The sequence below is a fragment of the Falco punctatus genome (genome assembly GCF_963210335.1).
Source record: "Falco punctatus genome assembly, chromosome: 4".
In the NCBI taxonomy this organism is placed as follows: domain Eukaryota; kingdom Metazoa; phylum Chordata; class Aves; order Falconiformes; family Falconidae; genus Falco; species Falco punctatus.
In genome coordinates, this window is record NC_137583.1 from 32,032,507 (window position 1) to 32,054,898 (window position 22,392).

Below are 22,392 nucleotides of genomic sequence, written 5' to 3' on the forward strand. Positions count from 1 at the left end.
TCATCTACTTAGAGGATAGGACCTTTGATTCTAATCATAGAGTTATTGTATCTTTTTTCTCTCCTGCAGATGTAAGGTGAAAATAAGCTAGAAAAAAAACTTCTCTCTGGGACATGGATGTACATGGTTTGTTACATTCCTGAACCTACTATGTATGGTGCTTATTGACTGTATACTTTATTTGTTCTCCTATGTGAAAAAACTGGCTCAAAAGAACACTTAATGAGAACAAAGAGACAATGTACATTTGTTTAATGTGACATCAAAGCAAGTATTGTAGCACTCTGTGAAACAATAGGAAGCTTCCCTATCCAAAAAAGAAAAAAAAATGAAAGAAAGAAAAACAGAAAAGAAAAAAAGACAGTTGAATGAATGGAGGATACCAAAAGTACTCAAAAACATGACAAAAATCTAAGTGAATAGTGGATTTCTGTCAGAGCAGTCAACGGTGCTTTACGTCAAGAAATGTGCCTGCGTTCTTGATGAAGATGGATGGACACTGGTGGACTTCAGGCACAAAAAAAGCAGGAATGTATGAAATGATCAAATGCCACGCAAACACTATAGAACAATACATCCTTGCTTGGTGGTGTTTTAAAAGTCTATACAAAAAAACCTTCTGGGGAGCCTTAAGTGGATTTTTTTTTACACCATAAAGTGATTATTAAGTTTTCTTTTTACTCTTTGCCTAGCTTTTTATTATCTCTTGGACTACATTTGCCAATAACACATATAAAAGACTGGTATAACAATAAGCAGAACACAAAACATTATGGTATTTCTCCTAGTGGGATGCAAACTAATGAGATGTATTAAAATAAAAATGGTATACCTATGCATAATTTTCTAGACGTTTCTTGGTTTATGTTCCCCAACCTCCCCCGTAATTTAAAGCATTACATAAAAATTAAAAAAAGAGAAAAAAAAGAGAGATGTGCGTAAACAAATCATAGGATATCCATGCAAAAATCCTTTTTTTTTTTCTTTAAGACTTATGCCAGTTGCCTACTAGTGATATTGTGTTAGCAATTGTCATTCTTATCAGTATACAGATACTTTTATTTCACATGTTGAAGCTGTGTGAAATGTACAAATTCTTGTATCTGCATTGTACAATGTCATGGTGGCATGGGAACTACCTTGCTGCAAATATTTGAACAAAACCTAAAATTCTTTATTTTTGGTAAAATGTTATGCTTTATGTGTATTCAACAGAAATACGTGTTTTTGTAAAGGTGAAGTTTGTATTTTTATCTAAAAATTAACAGTTTTATATACCTGAGAAAGCCTGCTATGTTTTCTTGAACCAAAAAAAAAAAAAAAGAAAAAAGAAAAAAAAAAGCATTTTGTGGTCATATTTTTGTAGTAGAATAGCCCAAATAACATCAAAATATATTTTAACTATAGCAGGGCAGATAAAATACTCTGGCACCAGCTCCTATATTTTCAAAGTGCTAAAGGATTAAATGTTCAGTTCCCCACGGATTGCAGTGGGAGCCACATGGCTAAATCCTTCTGTACTGCTTTGGAAATATAGGGCTGTGCCAGATATGTCATGGCTACTCACTTGGCCAAAATCACTGCCCCACCCCAGTAGTTTGGATTATGTACCCCTTGTTTTATTTGGATTATCACATTGGATATGTAAAATGAACTACTGGATTCTTTTATTCGTGAAACCATCTACAAAAAGATGAAAGAGTTTTCTTAGTTTGGAACGACAAAAAAGTTTGTCTTGAAGACAGTGTTCCTGCTCAAATAAAAATTATCTTCAAATGTGAATGAACTGCAGAACCTTAAAACAACAAAAGAGAGATTTTTAACCTTTCCATTTCTTTAAATACAGTTCAGACATTCCCCTCCTGTTCCTGTAGCTATGTCCAATTACAACCAAACAAAGCAATGTTAGCTAACAGGCATTATTGGCTTCAGATGCTAATGCAGAGATAGAGTTAGTCACCGTTCTATTTTGTGATCATTTTCCCAGTGTATTTGTTGAGCACCAAAACTGGAAATACATTTAACTAAGATTGTCTGTGCTTGTTTTCCACTAAGTGTACTGTTCACAATGTTATGCACATGAATGTATGTGTCTGCGTTTAAAAAAGTGTAAAAAATGTAATTTATATATTTATGTTTCAGTGGGATGCCAATAATGTTGCTCCGTTCCTTTTTTGTCTAAAAGATATCTAATGAAAAAAATCCATATATCCATTAAAATCATGTAGATGAAAAGCATTATGTCACCCACTCAGACACTGTGCAGGTATGAAAGGATGTCAAAGTCACTTAAGTGGAATAATTTGCATAACAACTTTTTGAGAGTCCTATGGTTGCACTGGCATAAGGTGGTTGCATTCAGATCAGAGGGCCAGCTTCCCTGGAGAAACTCCGTTCAGTGGAATGGAGCTCTGTTGATTTACATCACGGGTGAGTCTGGCTTTGTAGTAAAATCTTGAAAAAACCGCAAACCGAGACGCATACATTTTATTGGTGCCAGCAAATAAATGTGTATGCCCAATTGAGAAAACCAGGAGAGAATGAAGACTGGAGTCTCTTCCAGTAGTCGTTTGTTTGAGACTTGTAGTCTCGAGTTAACTTTGTTGCCAGGAATGAAACGCACATGAGTCTTTGTTCTCAAGCACAGTGTTTATATGGCATGCAGCAGAAAACTCAAAAAAAATCTCAGGGCTATATTCTCAGCTAGTATAAATTGGCAAATGTTTTTGACTTCATCTGCCCCTAAGCTAATTTACATCAGATGAGGATCCAGTCCACACTTTTCAAAATACAAGGAGTAGTGTCACGCCGTGAGCGTTGCTTACTGTAGTCCAGCTGAGATACTGCCTGCCAGCCTCTGGAACATTACAGGCTACGGTATCGGTCCTTCTTCTTCCAAGTGGCAGATACAACCAGAAGGAACAGTAACATTAAAGGCTGTGACACAGGAGACATTGATTCAAAGTTAAGTTGGACATTTCAAGGGCCATATCCTCAGCTGGTGTAAATCATCACTCCATTGCCTGCAGTGGAGCTGTACCAGCTTACACCACTTGAGGGGCTGGTCCCTCATTCTTGCTCATCCCTTTCACTACTTGACCCTGCAGGGATCTCAGATTGTCATGTACGGTTAATGTAATCCTGTGTTCTCTAATAATTAAGCACAATAAGTGAATATAAGAATGGGTGTCAGACTTAACTTTGAATGTCCAAGCTCTGAAATGGTTTGTTTCACCATTGTGGCTGTAAATTAAACAGTTCTCTGTGCATTTGTGAATGCTGTGTCATATCTTCTTCTGCTATCTACTGGAGGTGGACTCCATCTGGACTTTTAAAGTGCTGCATTTGGAGTGTTACAGGGAAGGGTGTGAGCAATTGGAGCCGCAATATATCTGATTGACAGCTCTGTTACTTGTGGGGTGGGGGGTTAGTAGGGAGCTTAATGAAGGAACTGGAGATAACAGTTGTTGTAAGTCACATTTCCTTGCAATCCTTCAACACCCTGTTAGTTTTGTCCTTGCATGTATAGGTAGAGATTTGGGGGTAAAATGTTTTTCTGTTTTACATTCAGCAGTCACTTCCTCTGTCCAGAGATTCAGAAAAGTTGTTGGCCTGATTTCGTCTTTTTTGAGGTCTTTCCTGGTCAGAAAGTGTATGTGTAGGGGACTGCCCCAAAACAATCTCAGTGTTACAATATGGTGCATGATCACTGATTCTCTAGCCAATTCATTACATTTAACTCTGTGCTTCATCTTTCCAGAGCTGCCCTTCAGTTGCTTTTGCTGAGTGAAATCAAGGATTACGTGCCAGTTTGCTTTCCTTTTCTCCTGTCCTCTGTCCTGCTTGGCATCTGCTTTACCAGGCAGTGCGCAGTGACTGCAGGCAGTTGCTCCTCTCCAGCCCTGGAGGTTCCTATGCAGCTCCAGCACTTCTGTGTCTTTGAGCTTAGGCTTTTTACTCTGCTTGGAACAGCATCTCACGGGCCTCCTCCCTCCAACGGGCTTCAGCATTCCAGCTGTGAGGTTCTCTTGGCTGTCCTCCTGGGGTCCATGTTGCCTTTCTGTGGTCTGCTTTCCAGCTGTTCTCTGCCTGACTTTCCCATCCCTCTGTTTCTGTCTCTCAAAAATGATTTTCCCTTTCTAGGATCTGTCTCATCATGTATCTCTTTGCTCTCCTCCTGCCTGACAGAACAGCCTTTGATCTGTTTATCTCCACATCAATTGCTTTATCTAGGCATGTGCCTGATATCCCGTATCCCAGGCCTACAGGCCCATAACTGACCCCCACATGAAAAACAAATGCTGTCATATAGACACGTGTTTGTGGAGAGAAACAGATAAATCTTTGCATTTGGAAAAATGCTCGTTACTGAAGGTGTCTTGATAAAGCTCTGTCCAATTCCAGCAACGGTGTAACTCTGAATAGTGGCATTGAAGCAATTTCAGACATCTGACAGTTCAATTAAGATCAGTGGCCCCATTTATAATTTAATTTGAAAGTGTACCCAAAACCAAAGATGATGTTTCAAAGCTACCTCTGATTTGCATGCTCATATTTTAATGTAAATCAAAGAAAATCTTGTTTGTAGGCCCCTTCCATGGCTTTGAAATTTTTACTCTGAATACTCTGGCCCTCTCTTGGGCTGGAAATTGTGGTTGCTTTAAAACAGAAACAATGCGGAGGTTTGCAATGAATTTCCTTGGTGTTTCTAGTACACAGCTTCTAGTACTAGCAGATCTCAGAAACAGAGTCAGGTAAAAATCGTTTAAACCCATAAGAAACCCACTTAAGTTTGTTTTAATTTCAGGTAACAGAGAAAAGCCTATCAGTGTTGCATTCCTCAGAAATCAGCCTCTGTTTTGTATTTATTGTTCCATTTAATTACTGTGTGTTTTCCCACAATTTAATAGCAAGGTATGATTCCATGTTTGAGCTTTTCTGTGCCACTCTGCTGTAGCATCTCTGCAGCACAGTCTTGAACTGGTTTGTACTCCTATCTCCTCTGAAATAAAGAACTATTGTTATCCCATTTTAGGCGAGACCGAGGCATGGAGAAATGACTGTGCAAGGTCACACAGCAAGGCTATGGCAGAACCAGGGATAGGACTCAGATCTGAGTGCTCATCCAGTGCCCTAAATCACACGACCATCTTCCCTTTCCAAGAATGAATCCTTGCACCCTTAGAGCTAAATACTGAAAAGATTGAGGGTAAGTTGTTTTGCCTAATTATTGTGCATTGGATACATGATCAAAAACCACTGCCATATCGTCAGAGAATGTAGTGACTGATGAAAACCCAGCTTTCTGCCCTTGAAATTATGTAGCCTTTTATACTGTCATGAGCTAGTAATTTCCTGCATCTCTAAGGAGGCAATCTTTTGTGACTTACAGTGAAAATTATGCACACAGAATGAATCAAGACTCCGATTTTATGGGAATTCCCAAAAATTCAGTAGACAATTTTATTGTACTTCCCTTTCATTCATTCCTTTTATGGTGTGGGTAATGTTTCCGAAGGGAACTGTTTTTATCATGGGCCCAATCCTGTTTTTTTTTTTCCCAGGCCCTAACATGGAAAGGCACTTTTAAGAGGCGCCTGTGTTTGCCCTTCTTCAGACTAGTGCCTAAGCATGCTCATAACTTTGGACAAACATCCCATTGACCCCAGGCGAATGGAGCAGAGTTGATGCTTTATTACTTTTTTTAAGTAGGGTGTGCCTCCCTGACACAAGATCCCAGTTGTGGGGTAGGGGTCTTTGTGCTTTTAGAGTGTTGCAGTATGTTGTAAGCAACCCCAAAGATGAAGTAACAGGACTAGAATATACAACTAGAAAAACAGCTGGGAGAATTCCACACTCTTCTACTCCTGTGGAGGTTGCCATTTTGAAATACGTATTTGTCCTGGCGTGGGTGGATTCAGCACTGCAACTACTAATGCCAGTGAGCCCATTTAAGATCATCTGTTGGGGTACATCAAAGAATATAATGTGAAAATTCACAGTCATACCCGTAACAGACAGATGAGAGAGCAAATTTCATGTGAAATTTGGCAACTTCTGGTTTTGTGAAAAAAGAAAAGGAATTAGAAGAGACAGCGAACAAGGTCAGAAGGTTGATCATTCATTTTTCAGTTGTGGAATGTTACCTGTCCCTTTAATCATTCTAATTATTTGCTGCATCAGGCTAAATTATATGCTGAAGTAGCTCAGAATCAGTACAACATGTAAAACGTTATGGCTGGTTCTCGTTGAACTGCTGCCTATTATCATGGCATATGACTGTGAGGTGGGACCTGCAATCACAGCTGTAAATCAAAGAACAAGTCATAGGTTAGGTACTGTTTTCCTTAGATATTGTCTCTAAGTTTGTTTTCTGTATGCTGGTCTCTTGAGTGACGTTTGGTGAGCTTTTCAGTTAGGTGTAAAGTCACAAAGACATGGTTCCCAACCTGAAACTAAGGAAGTGCTAATTCTTAGTCTTGTTCATAATCAATAGATGAAATCCTGGCAACATCCTGGTGATAGAATTTCTGTCACTGAAGGTTTCAGCGTCACATTCTTCCAGTGTTGCTTCTTCCTCTAGAGGGGAATCCAGTCATCATTATTGTATTTGACTTATTACCAGACCATCAAATCTGACTTGGTTTGAGCTTTTAGCATCTAAAAATTTCTGTTTGTGATACTTGTGCATGCCAAGTGTCTTCCAGGGTCTTAGATAATACACAAAGAAAGGCTGACTTGTGTGCTTCAACAGAAAAGAAATCCACATACGAAGGCTGGAGTGGTCCTTCCAGCAGGGAAATAAGGAGCCAAATTTGTAACAAGTGTTGCACACTCATCTTGCCAAGATCAGACTGGTTGTTTTGGTCTCTTCCTACTATCTTTGGTCTTGTGTAATAAGGGCAACTTGTTTTACTGTCCATGTTTGAAATTGAGAGTAGGTGTTAAGATCAGGTAGGCAAAACCCAGAAGCACCCAGAGATGCAGTTGAGCCCATAGCACTTGAAATCCCCTGGGGATTTTGAAACATCTTGATTCTTGAAAGCAATCACAAATAAGTGGAAGAAAAGTTTTTTAAACACTTCTGAAAATCTCACCCTGGTTTGTCTGGCAGGTGAAAAAAGAATTCAGGAAATACAGTACATAGAGCGATCATTCAGTGACAAAATAGGTGTTCATAGAAAATGCTCATGCTTAAATCTTTCAGCAGTTAATGATCATCTTTACAGACCATAATACTTGAATACTTCACTTATCGATACATCAGGGCTTGGATGAACTTTGAGACGTATGAAAATGGGACACTCCTTAGGCCAATGGTAGCTCTATGATCTAGTAACTGATCAACCAATTACATAATTGGCCAGATCACTAACTTGCATAAATAGATACAACTCCATGAACTTCACTGGAGATGACAGTTACCTGAGAATTGACCCGAAACTCTTGCCACAAAGCAGATAATGGTTTCATATTTTGCTGTTCAGTGTTGTAAAAATAGACTCATTTCCTGGAGCAGTTAAAACAAGAAAATCTGGAAAAGCAATTTCCCACAGAGACTCATCCACACTGGAATTTGCCAAGGTCCCCAGATGTGAACATGTACTGTTAGAAAACATAGAACAGCAACTTTGTTTAGGGAAGCCTCTGACCTGTCAAAAATACTGAGCATTTGTTACCAGACTTTTCCTTGGCAATTAGTGGGTAGAATTACTCATAGAAATTGTTTTGTTTGCTCACAAGGGGAGAAGCAAGACATAAATTCAAGATATCCCTGTTTGACCACAAGAAAGAAGATTGTTCACAGAGGGATTGTTGTTGAAGTGCTGAGTGGCCTCAGGTCCCTTTGGGGATGAACTTAAACTTGTAGACATCAGTGAAGTATCAAGGGCCCTCCAGAATTGCTGGACATCCCTAGCTGTGATTTTTTTCATCAGTCTAAGGGATTTGGGCATCCTGTTTTAATTAATTTTTACAAGACTTTTGAGGAACCTCAGTTGATGTCAGAATGCTTCTGTCTTTGTTCTGCAGAGAGACTTATTTTGACCCAGGGATGTTACCGTGACTGTTGCCTTCCTTCTCTAGGTAGTAGCACTCAAACCTCAGGTTTGCTTTCTGCTGTTTGGTGTAGAGGTTTCCCAGCAGTGATTTGCAAGTGTCTGTTGCATGCCCCATTCACTGCTGTGACAGCCTGACATTTCAGATGGGGAGCCCTCGTTACTCCAGCCATGCTTCACCTTTTCTTAGCACTTTGGTTTTACGTCTTCTCTATGAAGGTGATGCTGATTTAAGCTGAAGACCAGGGAAGTTTCAACAGGCCAGATTTTCTGCTGTGGGCCCTGTTCTGCTGGAGCCTGTTGCCCAGCTGTGTCAGCTGTATGGGGCCAGAAGAGGAGGGAGAGATTTTGCAGCACTTAAAGAAGCCAAGATACGTGTCCTTGTTCTTAAACGGTCCTGCCTGAAGACACATCATCCCTGGCTGGCACCAAGCACTGCAGTTTCCTCCTTTCTAATGTTTTCTTGATGCTGACATGTCCCTCATGCGGAGGAAGGTCTCCTGCTGCTTTGTGTGGCTGAGGAGATGTATCTACTTGGCAGCAAGATTCCCATGCAGACTGAGGACTCTGTGCAAATACACTTGGGCATAAAGACATTTCTTGGTCCAAACTCACCCACAGTAAAGTTAAGCTGCTCAGAGGTTTTCCTGGAGCCAGGAAGCTACTCAAAAACCTGTTCAGGATCTGAATTCCCCTTGACTGCAGTGGCTTTCCACAGCAAAAATGACAGAAGCAATTTATCCCAGATAAAGTGGTTTCTTCAACAGGCCATGTAGGGGTCCTGCAGGTTAATGCTCAGCTTGCATACTTTACTGATTGTCACCAATACTGCTTTTAAATCACATTGTCACTATTTATTCAGGGATGTTTCTGGGTTAGCAAGTGCAAATCTTTCCCATTAGTTCCCTGCATTCCCCTAAGTTGTCATTCAGCAAGAGAGTCAGTGGAAAGCTGAATGTGAGGCATGTGAGATGTTTCTTTGAAGTTTCTTGTGCTTAAAGTTAGGCATGAGCTGGGCTGGCTTGCTAAACTGAGTCCCTGAAGAGGCTACGGTGGTAACACAGTGTAAGCTTAGTCTTTTACACATTGTCTGGGGTGATGTTAGTTGCAGAAGCAGTCCTCAGCCTTTCAGTAGACTATTCCATAGTAATGAGGAAAAGCTTTAACTATTCGGTGGCTTTCTACCAGCAAGCTCAGCTACACTAGAAAGCCCACAGCAATGCTTGCCCTCTCTGGGCCTCTAAGGTCTCTTCCTTCCTTATTTTTGTCATTTTTCTTTTCTAAGGCAAGTGAAAAAAATAGTACCTTAGAAAGGTGGGGAATTAAGCAGATCATATCATCTTGATTCCTTTATCTCACTTAATTAAGGAGAATTTTCCTAATAGTGATCTGGTGTTTCCTAAAACAAGTGTACGTGAAGAACACTTTGAGCAACTTCAAAAGAATTTTCAGGCTAGATCAGGAAAAGATAAAACCAGAAGTGGAAACTTCTAATACTTTATAGGCTCATTACTTACAGGAAGTGTATTGTTGCATAGGATACTAATGAATTCTGCAGGATGAAGTTTCCAAAAGAAAAAAATGGCACCTTGTTGTATCTTGGGAGAAAGATCTGAGAGCTTTTGCAATTATGATAGATATGCAGTGAATGTGTATGGTCTTATCACCCAGAAAGAGTCCACCTCTGCGAAAAAGCTTTTTAAAGTTTCAGGTGTGTACACTATTGAATTTCTGTAGCAACTTCCTGGTCTAGGTGCGAAAAATGATAAAGGGAATGGTAGAAGTCTGTCTTGTTTTCAGTTGCCCTGTTCTATGCCCTCGAAGGCAGAAACACTGCACTGTGTGTACCTAGCTGCAGGGAGAGCAGCCGGAACACATTTGAATGACGTAAGGGTGAACACGGTGAAGTTGGTGCTGATGTTCACAGTCAGGTAGTGAGGCCAGCAACGTGAGAATAACATAATGGATACTCAGATTTACCAGTGACACCTGTCTGGAAAATTAATATGTGACAGACTCTTAATTAACTCAAGAAGTAATCCTAAAATCCTGGTTTTGAACAAGGGCCTGAATCCCAAGTTACTGGATTTACTGTTGATGAGCCGATGCTCTCAGAAATGTTGTGAAACGGGAATATTTCATTTTGTAAAGCACCCAGAGATCTTATGGGTAAGAAGTAACAGTTTCCTACTGTTAAAGAGTTCCCTGGTGTAAGCAGGCCCCTTGATGGTGACTAGAGAGCTGAAGGGTCATGCCTCAGCGTGACCATCCCACCACGGGGGATATGCCCACCTTCCAGCTCTTGTATTTCACTCAGATTGTAAGGCTAGCTTTGCTGTATGTATGAACATACTTTAGGTGGCAAGGCATTTCCATCAACTGAAGCACACGGGTAGTGAAGCTTGCACATTTTTTTTGTTATATACAGGCAAGATGTTTAAATACCGAGTTAGTTGCTTTTTGTATCTATAGGCACCCAGATACTTCTAAACTTGTGGTCTTACTGAAAATCAAGAAGTGTTTGCCCTTGTGAAAGTTTCTACTCATGTGTGAAAGTGAGATTTGGACTCCTAAGTCACAAAGATGCTTTTGCAAATGTTGTATCTGTCTTTCTGCTTCTCTATAAATCAACCTGCTTGGCCTGAACTGAATGTTTAAATAATAAACCACTGAAGGACAGTCTCATTTCTTCTTTCTGAGTGTTTCCCTTATGGAGCGCTTGGGGTCACATGGCATCTGCTTTGACCTTAAGGACCTGCTTTCTGGAGGGTTTTTTACAATGCTAACAAACCCCACATTTTAACTAGCTGTTAAATAAGCCAGTCAGTGGTAACTATTCAGGACAGAGATTAGAAGAGTATTCTTACTGGGATACAAGATGGCTCTGTCCATGTGCTGGCCAGGGATGAAGGGCTGGAAAACCGTGTGGTGGAAGAGACTATTAATGTGATTTTCCACAACTTTCCTTGCAGCTGCATTTTTGAGGAGAGAGAGAGAGAGAGATGGCTAGGCTTGCAGTAACATGTTGTGCCGTCATAAATGCTACAGCCACCATCTGTTTCCAGCCCACGACTTGAAAGAAAACTGAGCAGTAATCTCATAATTCACATGAGCATTTTACACTTGTGAACCCTTCCCAACCTTTGTCTAGTAATGAGGGGAGTGCATGGTGCTAAGGTTTGTATTTTTCCTGCACGTATTAGTGTTTATTTGTATGTCTCTCTCTGTTTTGTTGTTTTTGTTTTTTTTTTTTTCCACGGGCCCATAAAAATAATTTCTCTGGGAGGGAAATCAGGCCAGTTCCACATCCACAGTCAAAAGAAACATAATAAAGGCAAAATCCCAATTCCATTGACCTTGCTGGCAAAATTCTCTAGGAGGAGGTGCATTTAACATTTCTTGCTGTGTCTGCCTTAGTTACTTGATTAAAAGAAAGACAGACATTAGAAAGTGAAGAGGCTGGTGGCTGAACTGCCCTTTCCCGGCAGAAACAGAGCTGCCAGGATAGCCGGACATGCGCATTTTAAACCTGCACCATCAGAAAGGATGGTAATGTTAGGCTGGATTTTAATGAAAACAAATTCTTCTGCTAATCTTCGCTTCGGGCTGGCCCTCCGTGGGATTAAGGATACCACCTGCTGTGCCAAAGACATGCTCAGGTTCGAGGCTGCTGGTGGGTGGGAAGAACAGAAACATCTGAGAGTGACTCTGGTGAGCGATCGCAGTCTGTCCTGTTGCAGTGCCCTCAGGGAAGCCAAAGAGTTGAGATCATTTAGCTGATGGAAATACTGCTCCCCTCCACCCTGCAAAGCAAGGCTAGCATCATTAAGGATTTATTTTTGACTGTTCTGCAAAACCAAGGGCTGCTGTTTCTTTGGGCCTCCTCTCGTCTTTGGACCCAATTTGCACGCCTCCTCCCTAGCACAGCTGAACTGGCTGAATGAACTCCTGCTCTCCTCTGGCCTTAGAAAAAAATGACTTTCATCATCTCGACCAGACTGCAGAGCAGTGTAAGGATGAAAGGGCTTCTCATTTCATATATCCCACTGCTGCTAGAACTATAAATCCTTGATGGACTGAGTTTATAACAAACAGCTACTGCAAGCAAGTGAAATTTATTTTGTGTTGTCATATGTATGGTCAAACTGTCCAAGAAGTTGCCAAAGAACTGAGCTGCTGATGGGCAAGCCATTCAATCTCTTCTCATTTTATTTAAAAATAATTAATAACTATCAATCAAAGGAACTTATTTTGACATGTGCTACTTGTTGGGTGATCTTCAGTATCTCCAAGATGTGTCCATAAGCGGAAGAAAGCTGCCAGCTGTTGCTGGGTCCAGCAGACATGACATGAAGTTCCACCAAGGAAAGGTTTTTGGGCTCATAGCGCTGAGGACAGGTTAAGGGCCACCTCCTTTTTTAGCACTGCTTGCTGTTCTGCATGTGTTTGGTCAGGTAGCAAGGGTGCACAGAGGCCAGGTCTAGCCACATTGACCTCTGCTTGAATCAGTGACAAAGCTTCATTGACCTATACGCGGCAGTGGTCCTTCTGCCTTGCAGCATGATCAAAGATGGAATGCTGGTGGATCTCTGGGGTCTAGAAAGCTGGCCCATGTCTATTTTGGTGCCTTGTGGTGGTAGATGAGCTAAAAAGAAGATAGGACAAACTCTAATCTGATGGGGTCTGAATCATATATGTTTCTGTATCATTTTTTTTACAGAACAAATAAGCCTGAAAAGTTACCTTATTTTTGTTTTCTACCTAGGCTAATTAATTATAACTGGGAGTGTTGGGAGCTGTTGTATTAAACGACCTTTCCCTGCTTATTCCTGTCCTGCCAGACTCAATCTCTGCAGCCCCCTCCTCTGTAGTTCATGGCCACATCTGGAGTGTCTGCTCTGGACACGTGCTGGTAGGAGCCCTCTCCCCGCTGGTGCACACGTTGTGGCCTTTGGTGTCCATGGAGTTAGAAGCATCTTTCCTGACACTTGTTTTTGCGTGAGAGGGAGAGAGAGAGAGGGGGCATGGGAAGGGCAGTGGCAGGGAAGGCCTCTGACATGAAATTCCCAGGAACAGGATTTGCACATTTTATGACCGTTCAGATGGAAATGCAATAGAGCTGAATTATTCTTCCTTAATCCTGCTTTCTCCCTTACCTCCCAGCAGCCTCCTCCCCTCAAGCTTAGGTAATACAGAAGCTTATAAACAAATCCCACTGCATGAAAAATAGCATGGGGGGGGGGGGGGCGGGAAGGACCTGGGTTAGGGCTGTGATGGATAGACAGGTGGAAGGCAGGCACTAGAAGGGAGGATGAATGGTAAAAGCCTTTGATGGAAACACTAAAGAGCTATTGAAAATCCAAAGGGTGGGGGGAGGGAGAAGAAAGAATAGCAGGAGGAGGGAAAGCAAGGGAGCCGTGCCCCCTTCCCCCCCCCCCCCCCCCGCCCTCTTTCTCAGGATGTTGAAAGTATTTGTCCTTCGTTACAAAATGATTGAACTGCCGCCAGGCCAGGCCACCCTTCCAGCCATTGCACTGGGAAACTGGCACTTCTGAAAGCTGCGTCACCTCTCAAATTTTATAGCTTTCCCTTTTTGTGGGAGTTTTTGTGCTGTGCGACTTGCAGGATTGTTTTCAGATTTGCTGCGTATCAAAGAAACTATATTTTGTTGCTCTGACAAACACAGAATCCAGGTAATGAAAGTAAGAATTAAAAAATAAAGGCCCATTTTTATCAGAATACCCAGCTGTCTGCCTTTTATTGAGATAAAATTTCATGCATTTGGTATTCACGGTGTTGCATTAATATTCCTTTGGTTTATATCTAGTGCTTTTTGAAGGAGGAATTTCGTCCTGTAAATAAAGCTTCAACTTTACTAATGTCTGTGTGCGCAAAAGCAATGCCTGTTCTTCACAGTCAAGAGTAGTGAGGGTGATTCTGTTACATCATAATTAAAATGTTTTTTGCATCAGGTGATTGCAGACAGCAGTGTGGAAAAGATAATCCTTCCCCTTTTCAGAATGGTCCCTGAAGTTCTGCGATGTCTTTGTCCTGTGAGATCTGCAGATGAGAAGAACTATTGAAGATCTGCGTACGAGACTGTTACTGCTGCCAGAGGCTGTATTTATATGTGTATGTATTTATATAAGCCTGATGCTTGGGAAGGCCTGAATCCATGTGTATTCTTAAGAATTAGATCTGGGTGTCTGTGGATGCATCCTCCACCCAGGCTCTTGTTAACCAGGGGAGGATGCAGGACCATGGTGTCTGCCTGGTGCCACACACGTGCCATCGCTGGCAGAGAGGAGGATGAGCTTGAGGTGCCCTGGCCAGGCGGTGAGCGGGGTCCTGGCCATCCCCTGGGCAGGAGCCTGCTCTCTGTGCTGGGCGGCTGTATGTCCTCCCTTCCTCGCCCTCAATGCAGCCCCAAGGGCACTCCTCCAAGTAAACAGTGCAGACAGTCAGCTGTCTGTTGCCTCCAAGATAAGATCCTGGGATTAGGTCTCTGACAGGCTGGCTGTGCCGTATAATTAAAATAGGCCTAGGAGAGCAGAGAGGCAATATGCAGCCCATACACATGAATGCTGAGGGGGCTGTGCTTGCTGACATATCCACTGCAGCTGAAAGCAAATCTCTCCACTAACATAACTTTGCAATAGCACTTTCCACGTAAAGATCTTCAGTGCCTGGTTACATTCCTCAATGTTTGCAGTGCCCCGAGATAGGTAACGCTGCCTTTATCCCCGCTTCCAAAAGAAGAGAAAGGGTAAGTGATTAGCTCAAGGTTAGATGGTGAGTTGCTGGAGATGGTGCTTCAGCCTCCTGCCTTCAAAGGAATTTGCTGCGGTGACCAAAGCAAACAGCCCCTGCTGTTCCCAAGGCGGACCGTGGCGTGTCATTCGCACTTTGTATCTGAGATGCTGTGTCTGGGAAGGTATCGCTGTCCTTGCAAACTAACTTCTAGTTCTTGAGCGTGGGTGAACGCTTGTCATCGTGCCAGGATGACACAAAGTCTAGAAATTATGGTGGCAATTTAGGTCATGGTATAACAGGGGAAAAAATGCTGCCTCAGAAGTGTCCCCGTCTAGTGTCACTGCTAGTGATTATTTAGCTGCAGGACATGGCTGTGGCAAAGATCAGGTTGTAGCTGATATGAATCATGCCTTGAAATAACACTTTCTTTCTTACATTGTGAAAATTGTAGAGGTATGGGAAGTGAGGGAAAATGGGATTTCCCTGGAGGTTAAAGATTTTCCTTTAATCAGCTTTCATAATGTTAATTAAACGTTTGGAACAATGGCTCGGCCATGGGATCCGCCCGCTCTTGCATAACTATCTCACAATACCGTTTTCACTTTCATGTTTATTTGCCAGCGTGATTCAAAGCCAGAGCTGAGCAAGACTCCTGCACCAAGGAGCTACTTGGGTTTTGGGAAAACTCACCTCCCTCTCTTACCTGTCCAAGAGAGATAAGGCCCAAACTCTCCCCTCCTGAGAAGGAGCAGCCTGGAGGGATCACAGCACTCCGTCTGTCATCATTACCCCATCTGCAAATGGGGCTAATAAAAACTTACTGGAATTTTGAGACTGGAACATAGAGATACATACCCACCCACAGGGGGAAATGGGTGTGTTTATAGAGATCGGTACATGGATAGATGTATTCCGGGTAGGTAAGATATATTAGTGCCACTTGCTCCCTGAATTTTCATTCCTTCTGTAGCGTAATTGCTGTGTGCCCACGGGAGCCATCGTTTCTGGTCCTTTGAGCAATGGGCTTAATATAACCCAGGCTTGTATCACACGCACGGAGCGCTCAGGGGAAGAGAAAATTCAGGGAATGGTTCACAGGCAGGGCGTGACATTGATTACCCCAGGGACCGCACACCATGGGAGTGGGAGCTGTTCTAGGTGTATTTCCACACCCCAGGAGGTCCTCTCAGTGCCAGACTGGGATGTCTCTCCTGGTGGTCTGAGATGTGTCGGTATGTCCCAGAGGTGGTCCAGTGGTGTGTTCAGAGCACCCACCAGCCACACACGTGCAGATACATACAGAGCCACAGCCTAGCCACCCTTCTTCAAGTTAGAAAAGACTTTTTTCAAAAATAAGGCATTCAAATTTACAAATGTCAGACACTACCAGGGGAAAAAAAAAAAAAAAAAAAGAACTTATTATAGCTTAGGTCAAAGTGTTATCTAGCCCAAGATTTTTAAATATGTGCAAAATGCAGTTTCTGCAGAAGGACCATTAATCAGCTGCTGAGAGAACTGCCTTTCTTAAGCTGCAAAGATGAAAACAAAAAGCTGTGAGTGCTGGGGCAGCTCCATTTTCCCATTGTATGGATAGTGGGTCTCAGTGCAGGAGGGCACCTATATCTGTGCAGGCTCTTGCTTCCCTAGCAACATGTTAACATCTTCGCAAAAGCTGTTTAAATATGCCGAGCCACTTGCCACGCAAGCTCTACATGGCAGTTTCCCTGTTGACACATGCTTTTGTCTGCTCAGAGGAGGTGCTCTGTAAACATAAATGTTAGACGGTTTTTATGTTACTTATTTCTGATTCATTGGTTCTAAATTAGTAGCTCAGAGGCACATACCTTTTGTACAGGCAGGGAAGGGATTGCGTCTCTTCTCCCCACCTTTGGAAACTTTGACCTGCTAAGATCACAAACTGTAGGAAATCTCGGAGGCGAAGTCCCAGGTACCGCCAGCAGTAAAAGCCCAGAGTAAACAGATTAGGTGTGTTTGAAAGACGTTTTAAGGGAGCTTGGACTATCTGGCTCAGTTTCCATATACCACAGGCAAGATTATTTTCAAGACTGATTTTGATAGCTTGAAGGCTTCTTCCTTAATATAGGAACTGGCTGTGTAAATAATATACATATACTTTTTCTGTTTGGCAGTGTAGGACATGAGGAATTGAAACTTCTTCTCCACACCCGTTTGATTAGCACAGGAGTGGCAGGAGGAATTCTTTCTCTCTTAGTCATTCTGGGCAACCTTTGAGCCCAGCTTTTCCACCCTGTTCCCATTAAGCAGCCTCAGAAACCATGCGAGTGAGCCCCTGGCCGGCTGGGAGCTGTCAGCTGCCCAAAAAACCTTGGTCAGCTCTTCTGCGATAAATCTATGGTGAGGTGTGTGATGCGTGGGGTATCAGCCCCATATCCCACACGGTTCCTGTCCCAGAAGGGGTGAAATGAATTTAAAAATGGGAGTACAAAAGGGAAAACCCATTTCTTGAACTTTAAAGTCACTTTATGGAGCAATCAAGGGTATTGGGGTTGGGTTTTACTCATCTTTAACCAAGGGCTGCTGCCTGTAGGCTTTACCACCCTTTCGCAGGAGTGGGGTGGCAAAGCCCTAAAGCTGAGCTGTTTCCTCCTGGATCCTCCCTTGCAGATGGCAAAGGACATTGTTGATTTCCACATGAAAGAAATGCAGAATCCTGTCTGCACATTTTGGGCTGAGGCAAATGAAAATTTTGTTGTCAGTCTGGCTTGGCATCACCTTTCATTCTCTTCTGTTTTGTCTCTCTGTGAATCATCTCTCCATTTCACTTCTTTTTTGTTTGTTCCATAATTGCTGGCTTAACCTGGAGGCACGAGGCTTCCTTGTGGAAACATCACCACGCTGTCAGTCAGCGAAGGAGAGGTGGTACAGCTGGTACAGTCCTTCCTCCCTCTCAGGAGTGAGTGAATCATCCCTTGAATATGCAATATCATCCAGGACAGGAGCCAGGATCCTCAACAGGCACATGAATTCCAGCATCTCTGGAAACATTATTTCCACATTTTGGGCAGACTAAGAGACAGCAAGTAAATAAGCAAGCTGTGGCATTTGCAATCTCTGTAGTTTTATTTAAAGTGACTGCCTGTGCTCTAAATGCTTGTGTGGGTATTAAGAATACGAAGAGAAAAGCGTATATCCTTGATCTGATACTGCCCAAGGCAGCTTCATGGTATGGGCCATTTAATGCCATTGAGCAGTCCATTGAACAATTAAGAACCCACCAGAAACAGTAACTGCCTGCTTTCCTCCTGAAAACTTGCATGAGCTAACGTATCCCAAACCTTTCTCTCTGTCTCTGGCTTCTGTATTTCTCCTGTGAAACAGTGTCGGCGCTCTCTCTTGGTCCTGTGTGATGTCTCACATCGCCCTCGCACAGGAGCAGCCAAAGGCACATGGGCTCCTTCCCTCCGCTGGCTTCTCACGCAGAAGTGTTTCCCCTCCACGGAAAAGGCCAGTTTCCCATGGTTGCTCCTGGGCTGTGAGCGGGACGTAGCCAGGGAATCAGGGAAGACTGACTGTGCGATCAGGTAGCCCGTGATACAGCATTTTGTAACATCAAGTGGTTTTCCTAAACTCTCGTCTGCTGTGCTTATGAATTGGATAAAACTGCCCCTGAATGAATATACAGTTAGATGTCATCGTTGAGTGTGTGAGAAACACAATGGGAGAGGAACACTGATGCAGTCGAGCAGAGAAATACTGGTCAGGAGGGCTACGGTACTGTGTTCTCTGTTACTAATAATAACTTACCAACAGCTAAGACTTTTTCTGCTTTGCTTTTGTGCCAAGGTTATAGCTACATGTTAACCTTCATCTGTCCTTCTGACTGTAACGGTGAAAGTGAAATACCATTAAAATTATCTTTCTATATGTTTAAACCACTCTGGCACTTTTCCAGGCAGTATTTGTGCCCGTTTATGCCGCAGACCCTGGTGACCCTAGAATACTTTTATTTACGACAGCATAAGCATCATTTCCATGGCAACATGCTTTTCAAGCTGCAGATTGAGGATTGCAATTTCCTAAGCAATAGAAGAAGCAATGGTGGATTTTTTTTCCTAATCAGCTAGTAGCGACTTTCATGTGCAAAATGATCAGCCACCACAAATCATTTAAAAGCTACATTATAATCAAGGCAATTTTAAAGCTCAGCATGGTTAGTTTAAAAATAAAAGGGAGTTAGATCCAGTTGTTTAATGAAAATGAAGATCGTGCAATGATATCCTCGCTGCTACTCTAGTAAATTAGCTTCAACTTGCTCTGCGATGCAGCCTAATGAGGGGCAGAGCAGTTTACTTCACTAGAACGACACATTATTTACAGGAAGACTACTACATAATTATAATCCTACATGGTTTCGGACAATGCTTTCCCATATTGGGGGAGACAACAAAGCCTGTTTGAAAATGGGCCAAGCTATCAACAAAGGAATGTTATTAACAGATATGATGGTTAGCGGCTCCTGTGAAATTGCACTTGGTGCTTTCTGCCTTCAGAGAGCACCAGGGTGGAGCTGATCCTGGAGATGGAAAAGCTGCCTGTGCAGGCACATATGCCAGCAGAGCCCTTCCCGTTGTGGCGGGCAGAATTGCAGGACTGAGTTGATGGGGAAACATCACTCAGTGGTGCCACAGCGTTGCTTTCCTCCCCCAAATAAATTTTTAAAAGTGATGTCTTGTTGCTCCACAAATAGGGAAGCTGAGGTGCAGAAACATACAATGATGTGTCCGAGGTTGCCCTGGCCGACAGTCAGAGGTGCTCCCTGGAGTCCCAGGACACCACTCTGCCTACCAGGGGCCATGACCATTTATCAGAAGGTGTCCAAAGGCTCGAGCTGTCCCCTTGCTCAGCCAGCTTGGTGCCCAGCACCATGAGGGCCATTGCTGCCTGCTGCTCTTCTCACCATCTCTCACTGGAAGAAAATCTGCATTAAAAGTACCGCTTCAAGGAATTCAGAAAAACATCAGGAGTTTCTTTCTTGTTGGATTGTCCTTGAGAGAACTGAAATCTCACCTCGTATCCAGGCAGGATTCGATGCTGGCCCGGCCAAGCCCAGGGAACTGCTGCGTACCTGCATGGGTGGGCTTAGCAGAACTGGCTCATACCTCTCTATATTATCGGTTACTCATGTCTCCAATTTCCAAGTTACATCTTAATGGTGAGGGTGTCACTACAGAATTATCAGAGATTAAATATCTAAGTCATCCTAGAAATTATTTCAAAGAAAATAAGATTTGCTGTTGTTTTTCTCCCCCAAGAATTATTTGGGGTGACAGGTAAAGAAATACTGAACTACATTCTGTAACAGTAGATGTACATTCCTACTTGACGAAAAAACGCATTCATACTGATTTGTTTTGGGCCTCCGATACTTTTTGAGGCAAAACTTCCACTGGTTTTGAAAGCATTAGGACAACAGAAGGGACCTCCAGGTTTCAGGGACCCCCATGTCTTGTGAGGTAGGGCTGGTCATTAACTCCTCTGGGGGAAGCTGAGTAAACACTACTTTGAAACACTGGATTTTCCACACCAGGGACCGGTTAAGTTAGCATTCTGGGGTGTTAGATATTGGACCAAGCACACCACACAGCTCAATGTCAAAATCTTTCAGGACATCGAGAAGCCGTGGACTAGGTGACCTTTAAAGGTCCCTTCCAACCTAAAACATTTGATGATTTTATGGCTGATTCTATGCATACGAATGTGTGAGACCAGCATTAGCACCCCAGCATCCTCCTCCCTTTGAAGTCGGTTGTCAGACTTGATTTGGAGTCCCAGCACCAGGGCTGGGAAATCAAGGAATCACAAAATACATTCTGCTCTAGGGAAGCCTCTCTCATGCTGGCTGGCGATGGAAGAGGAGGAAGGTTTTTCAGCCTGCTCTTATGGTTTCAGACTTGAACTTGGAACTGTTTGTTTTTGCTACGCCACCCCTTCCGCCCTAGTTAATAGTCAACTTTGAAACCCAGCTTTATGTCCCATGTATTTGATTTACATTTCAAATGAAGGGCCAGCAGGGCAGGCGGTCTAAATCACTTGTCAGCACAAGGGAAGGAGGTGACACAGTGGGAGGAAAAAGTGAGATGCGGCTATGGCCCAGTGTAAACGCTCAAGCAGCTGGGTGATGCTGTTACTGGGAGAGTCCCCAGCAAGTGACAACTGCTCACCTTGCTCAAAGGTTGAGGTCTAACCCAGGCAGCACACAGGGACCGGCTTGTCTCCTTTGATTTACACTCAATTCCTCCAACTCTACAACCCTGCATCCTGTTTTCCTTATCCGCTGCAGCTGTACACGGAGGTGAGGGCTTGGAAAGACCTAGCGAGAGGAGTTTCTTTTGAAACCAAAAATAGCCTGTCATGATTTTATTTTTTTTTTTTTGGTCAGCATGTTGCAATTTTAAATTTATCACCGATCTGTAGCTGAATTGACATACAGGAAACCTACCTAATCGTGAGTCGGAGGGCACAGGGCAGAACGAGTTCACTGGCCACTCTTGAAAACTGTCTGGCTGGAAATATCATTTTCAGCTGCTCTTTGATGAGGTAACATCAAGGAGCAAAGCAACAGCACACACCACACGGGCCAATGCCAAATGGTTTGCAGGGCCAGTCAATGCGGCATTGAGGAAAGGGGAAATATTTGCAAGATCAGTCAAAAATGAATTAGATGTGTTTTAAAGCAATTACTTTCCAGACCGTTTACTCTGAATGACACAAACATGATCAGCCTGTCCTTAGAGACCTTCATGGGCTCGACCTGATGGATGTGGTGATGCCTAATCCTGCCCTCGCTGATGCTGCCTGGAATCGTGTGTGTGTGTGTTTTGACAGCTCAGGAGCAGAGCCTTGCTGGCTGCCGTGCACTGCCCTGATGCATTTGCACAACAGGATGACCTCTTCCTTTCATCTTTTTACATTAAACACAAGATCCTGAGGCTGCAGAGGGAACCACCCCTCGTGGAGATGGAAGGTGGAGGAGCCGACACAGAGCCACAAGCCCAGCACTGTCAGAGGCTGGTGTAAGCATCGTGCCTCTCCAGCGAGCCTGCACCCACCAGAGCTTCCCAAGATTTTACTGGAAATAGCCGTGTCTGCTTCTTGAAAGCGCGTTAAAAACTACCTGCCAGGTTCAGCTGACATAAATCCCCATAATTTCATTCACCAGCCTTATTCCTGGAGAACTGCTGCTTAGTGCTCTGTTTCTTCATAGCTGCAGTTTCTCTCCGTTTATTTTAACGGTGGTGCCTTGCTCTCAGTTTCCCCACACACGTTCCTATATTGCTAAGAAGGCACTGATGAACACGAGCTGTATTACCAGAAATCACATTCCTGTTCCTGTTCCTTGGGTCATTTCTCCCTCATTTCCCATTAGTTTCCTATTTTAAGACTGTGTGCATGACATATCTATCAGCCAGATCCACTCAAATATTTATCCTGTAATTTAATCAGTGAATTTCACGGTAGGTCGATAACTACATTGGTGATTTTCTCCTCATTCCCATAGCTTGTGTTGCTGTACATTAGGGAGCTGGAAGACTGCAGGTTT

General features: G+C 43.1%; 1 protein-coding gene across 12 annotated transcripts in view; it reads left to right on the forward strand.

Annotated features, from left to right (window-relative positions):
• Window positions 1-16,225, forward strand: part of PDGFA (platelet derived growth factor subunit A) — a 38,952-nt gene extending 22,727 nt beyond the window's left edge. For 5 of the 12 annotated variants that reach the window (XR_013927373.1, XR_013927376.1, XR_013927377.1 and 2 more), the window contains one exon: window positions 70-3,277. Coding sequence is in view for 6 of the 12 variants with exons in the window: in XM_080382448.1 (XP_080238574.1) it covers window positions 70-80 (11 nt within the window). In the remaining 6 variants the exon portion in view is untranslated. Of the gene's footprint in view, window positions 1-69; window positions 3,278-5,035; window positions 5,210-8,276; window positions 13,797-14,029 lie in introns of those variants that run through there. The other 7 variants (XM_080382443.1, XM_080382442.1, XR_013927374.1 and 4 more) reach the window with 6 other exon arrangements.
• Window positions 16,226-22,392: the final 6,167 nt, after the last annotated feature.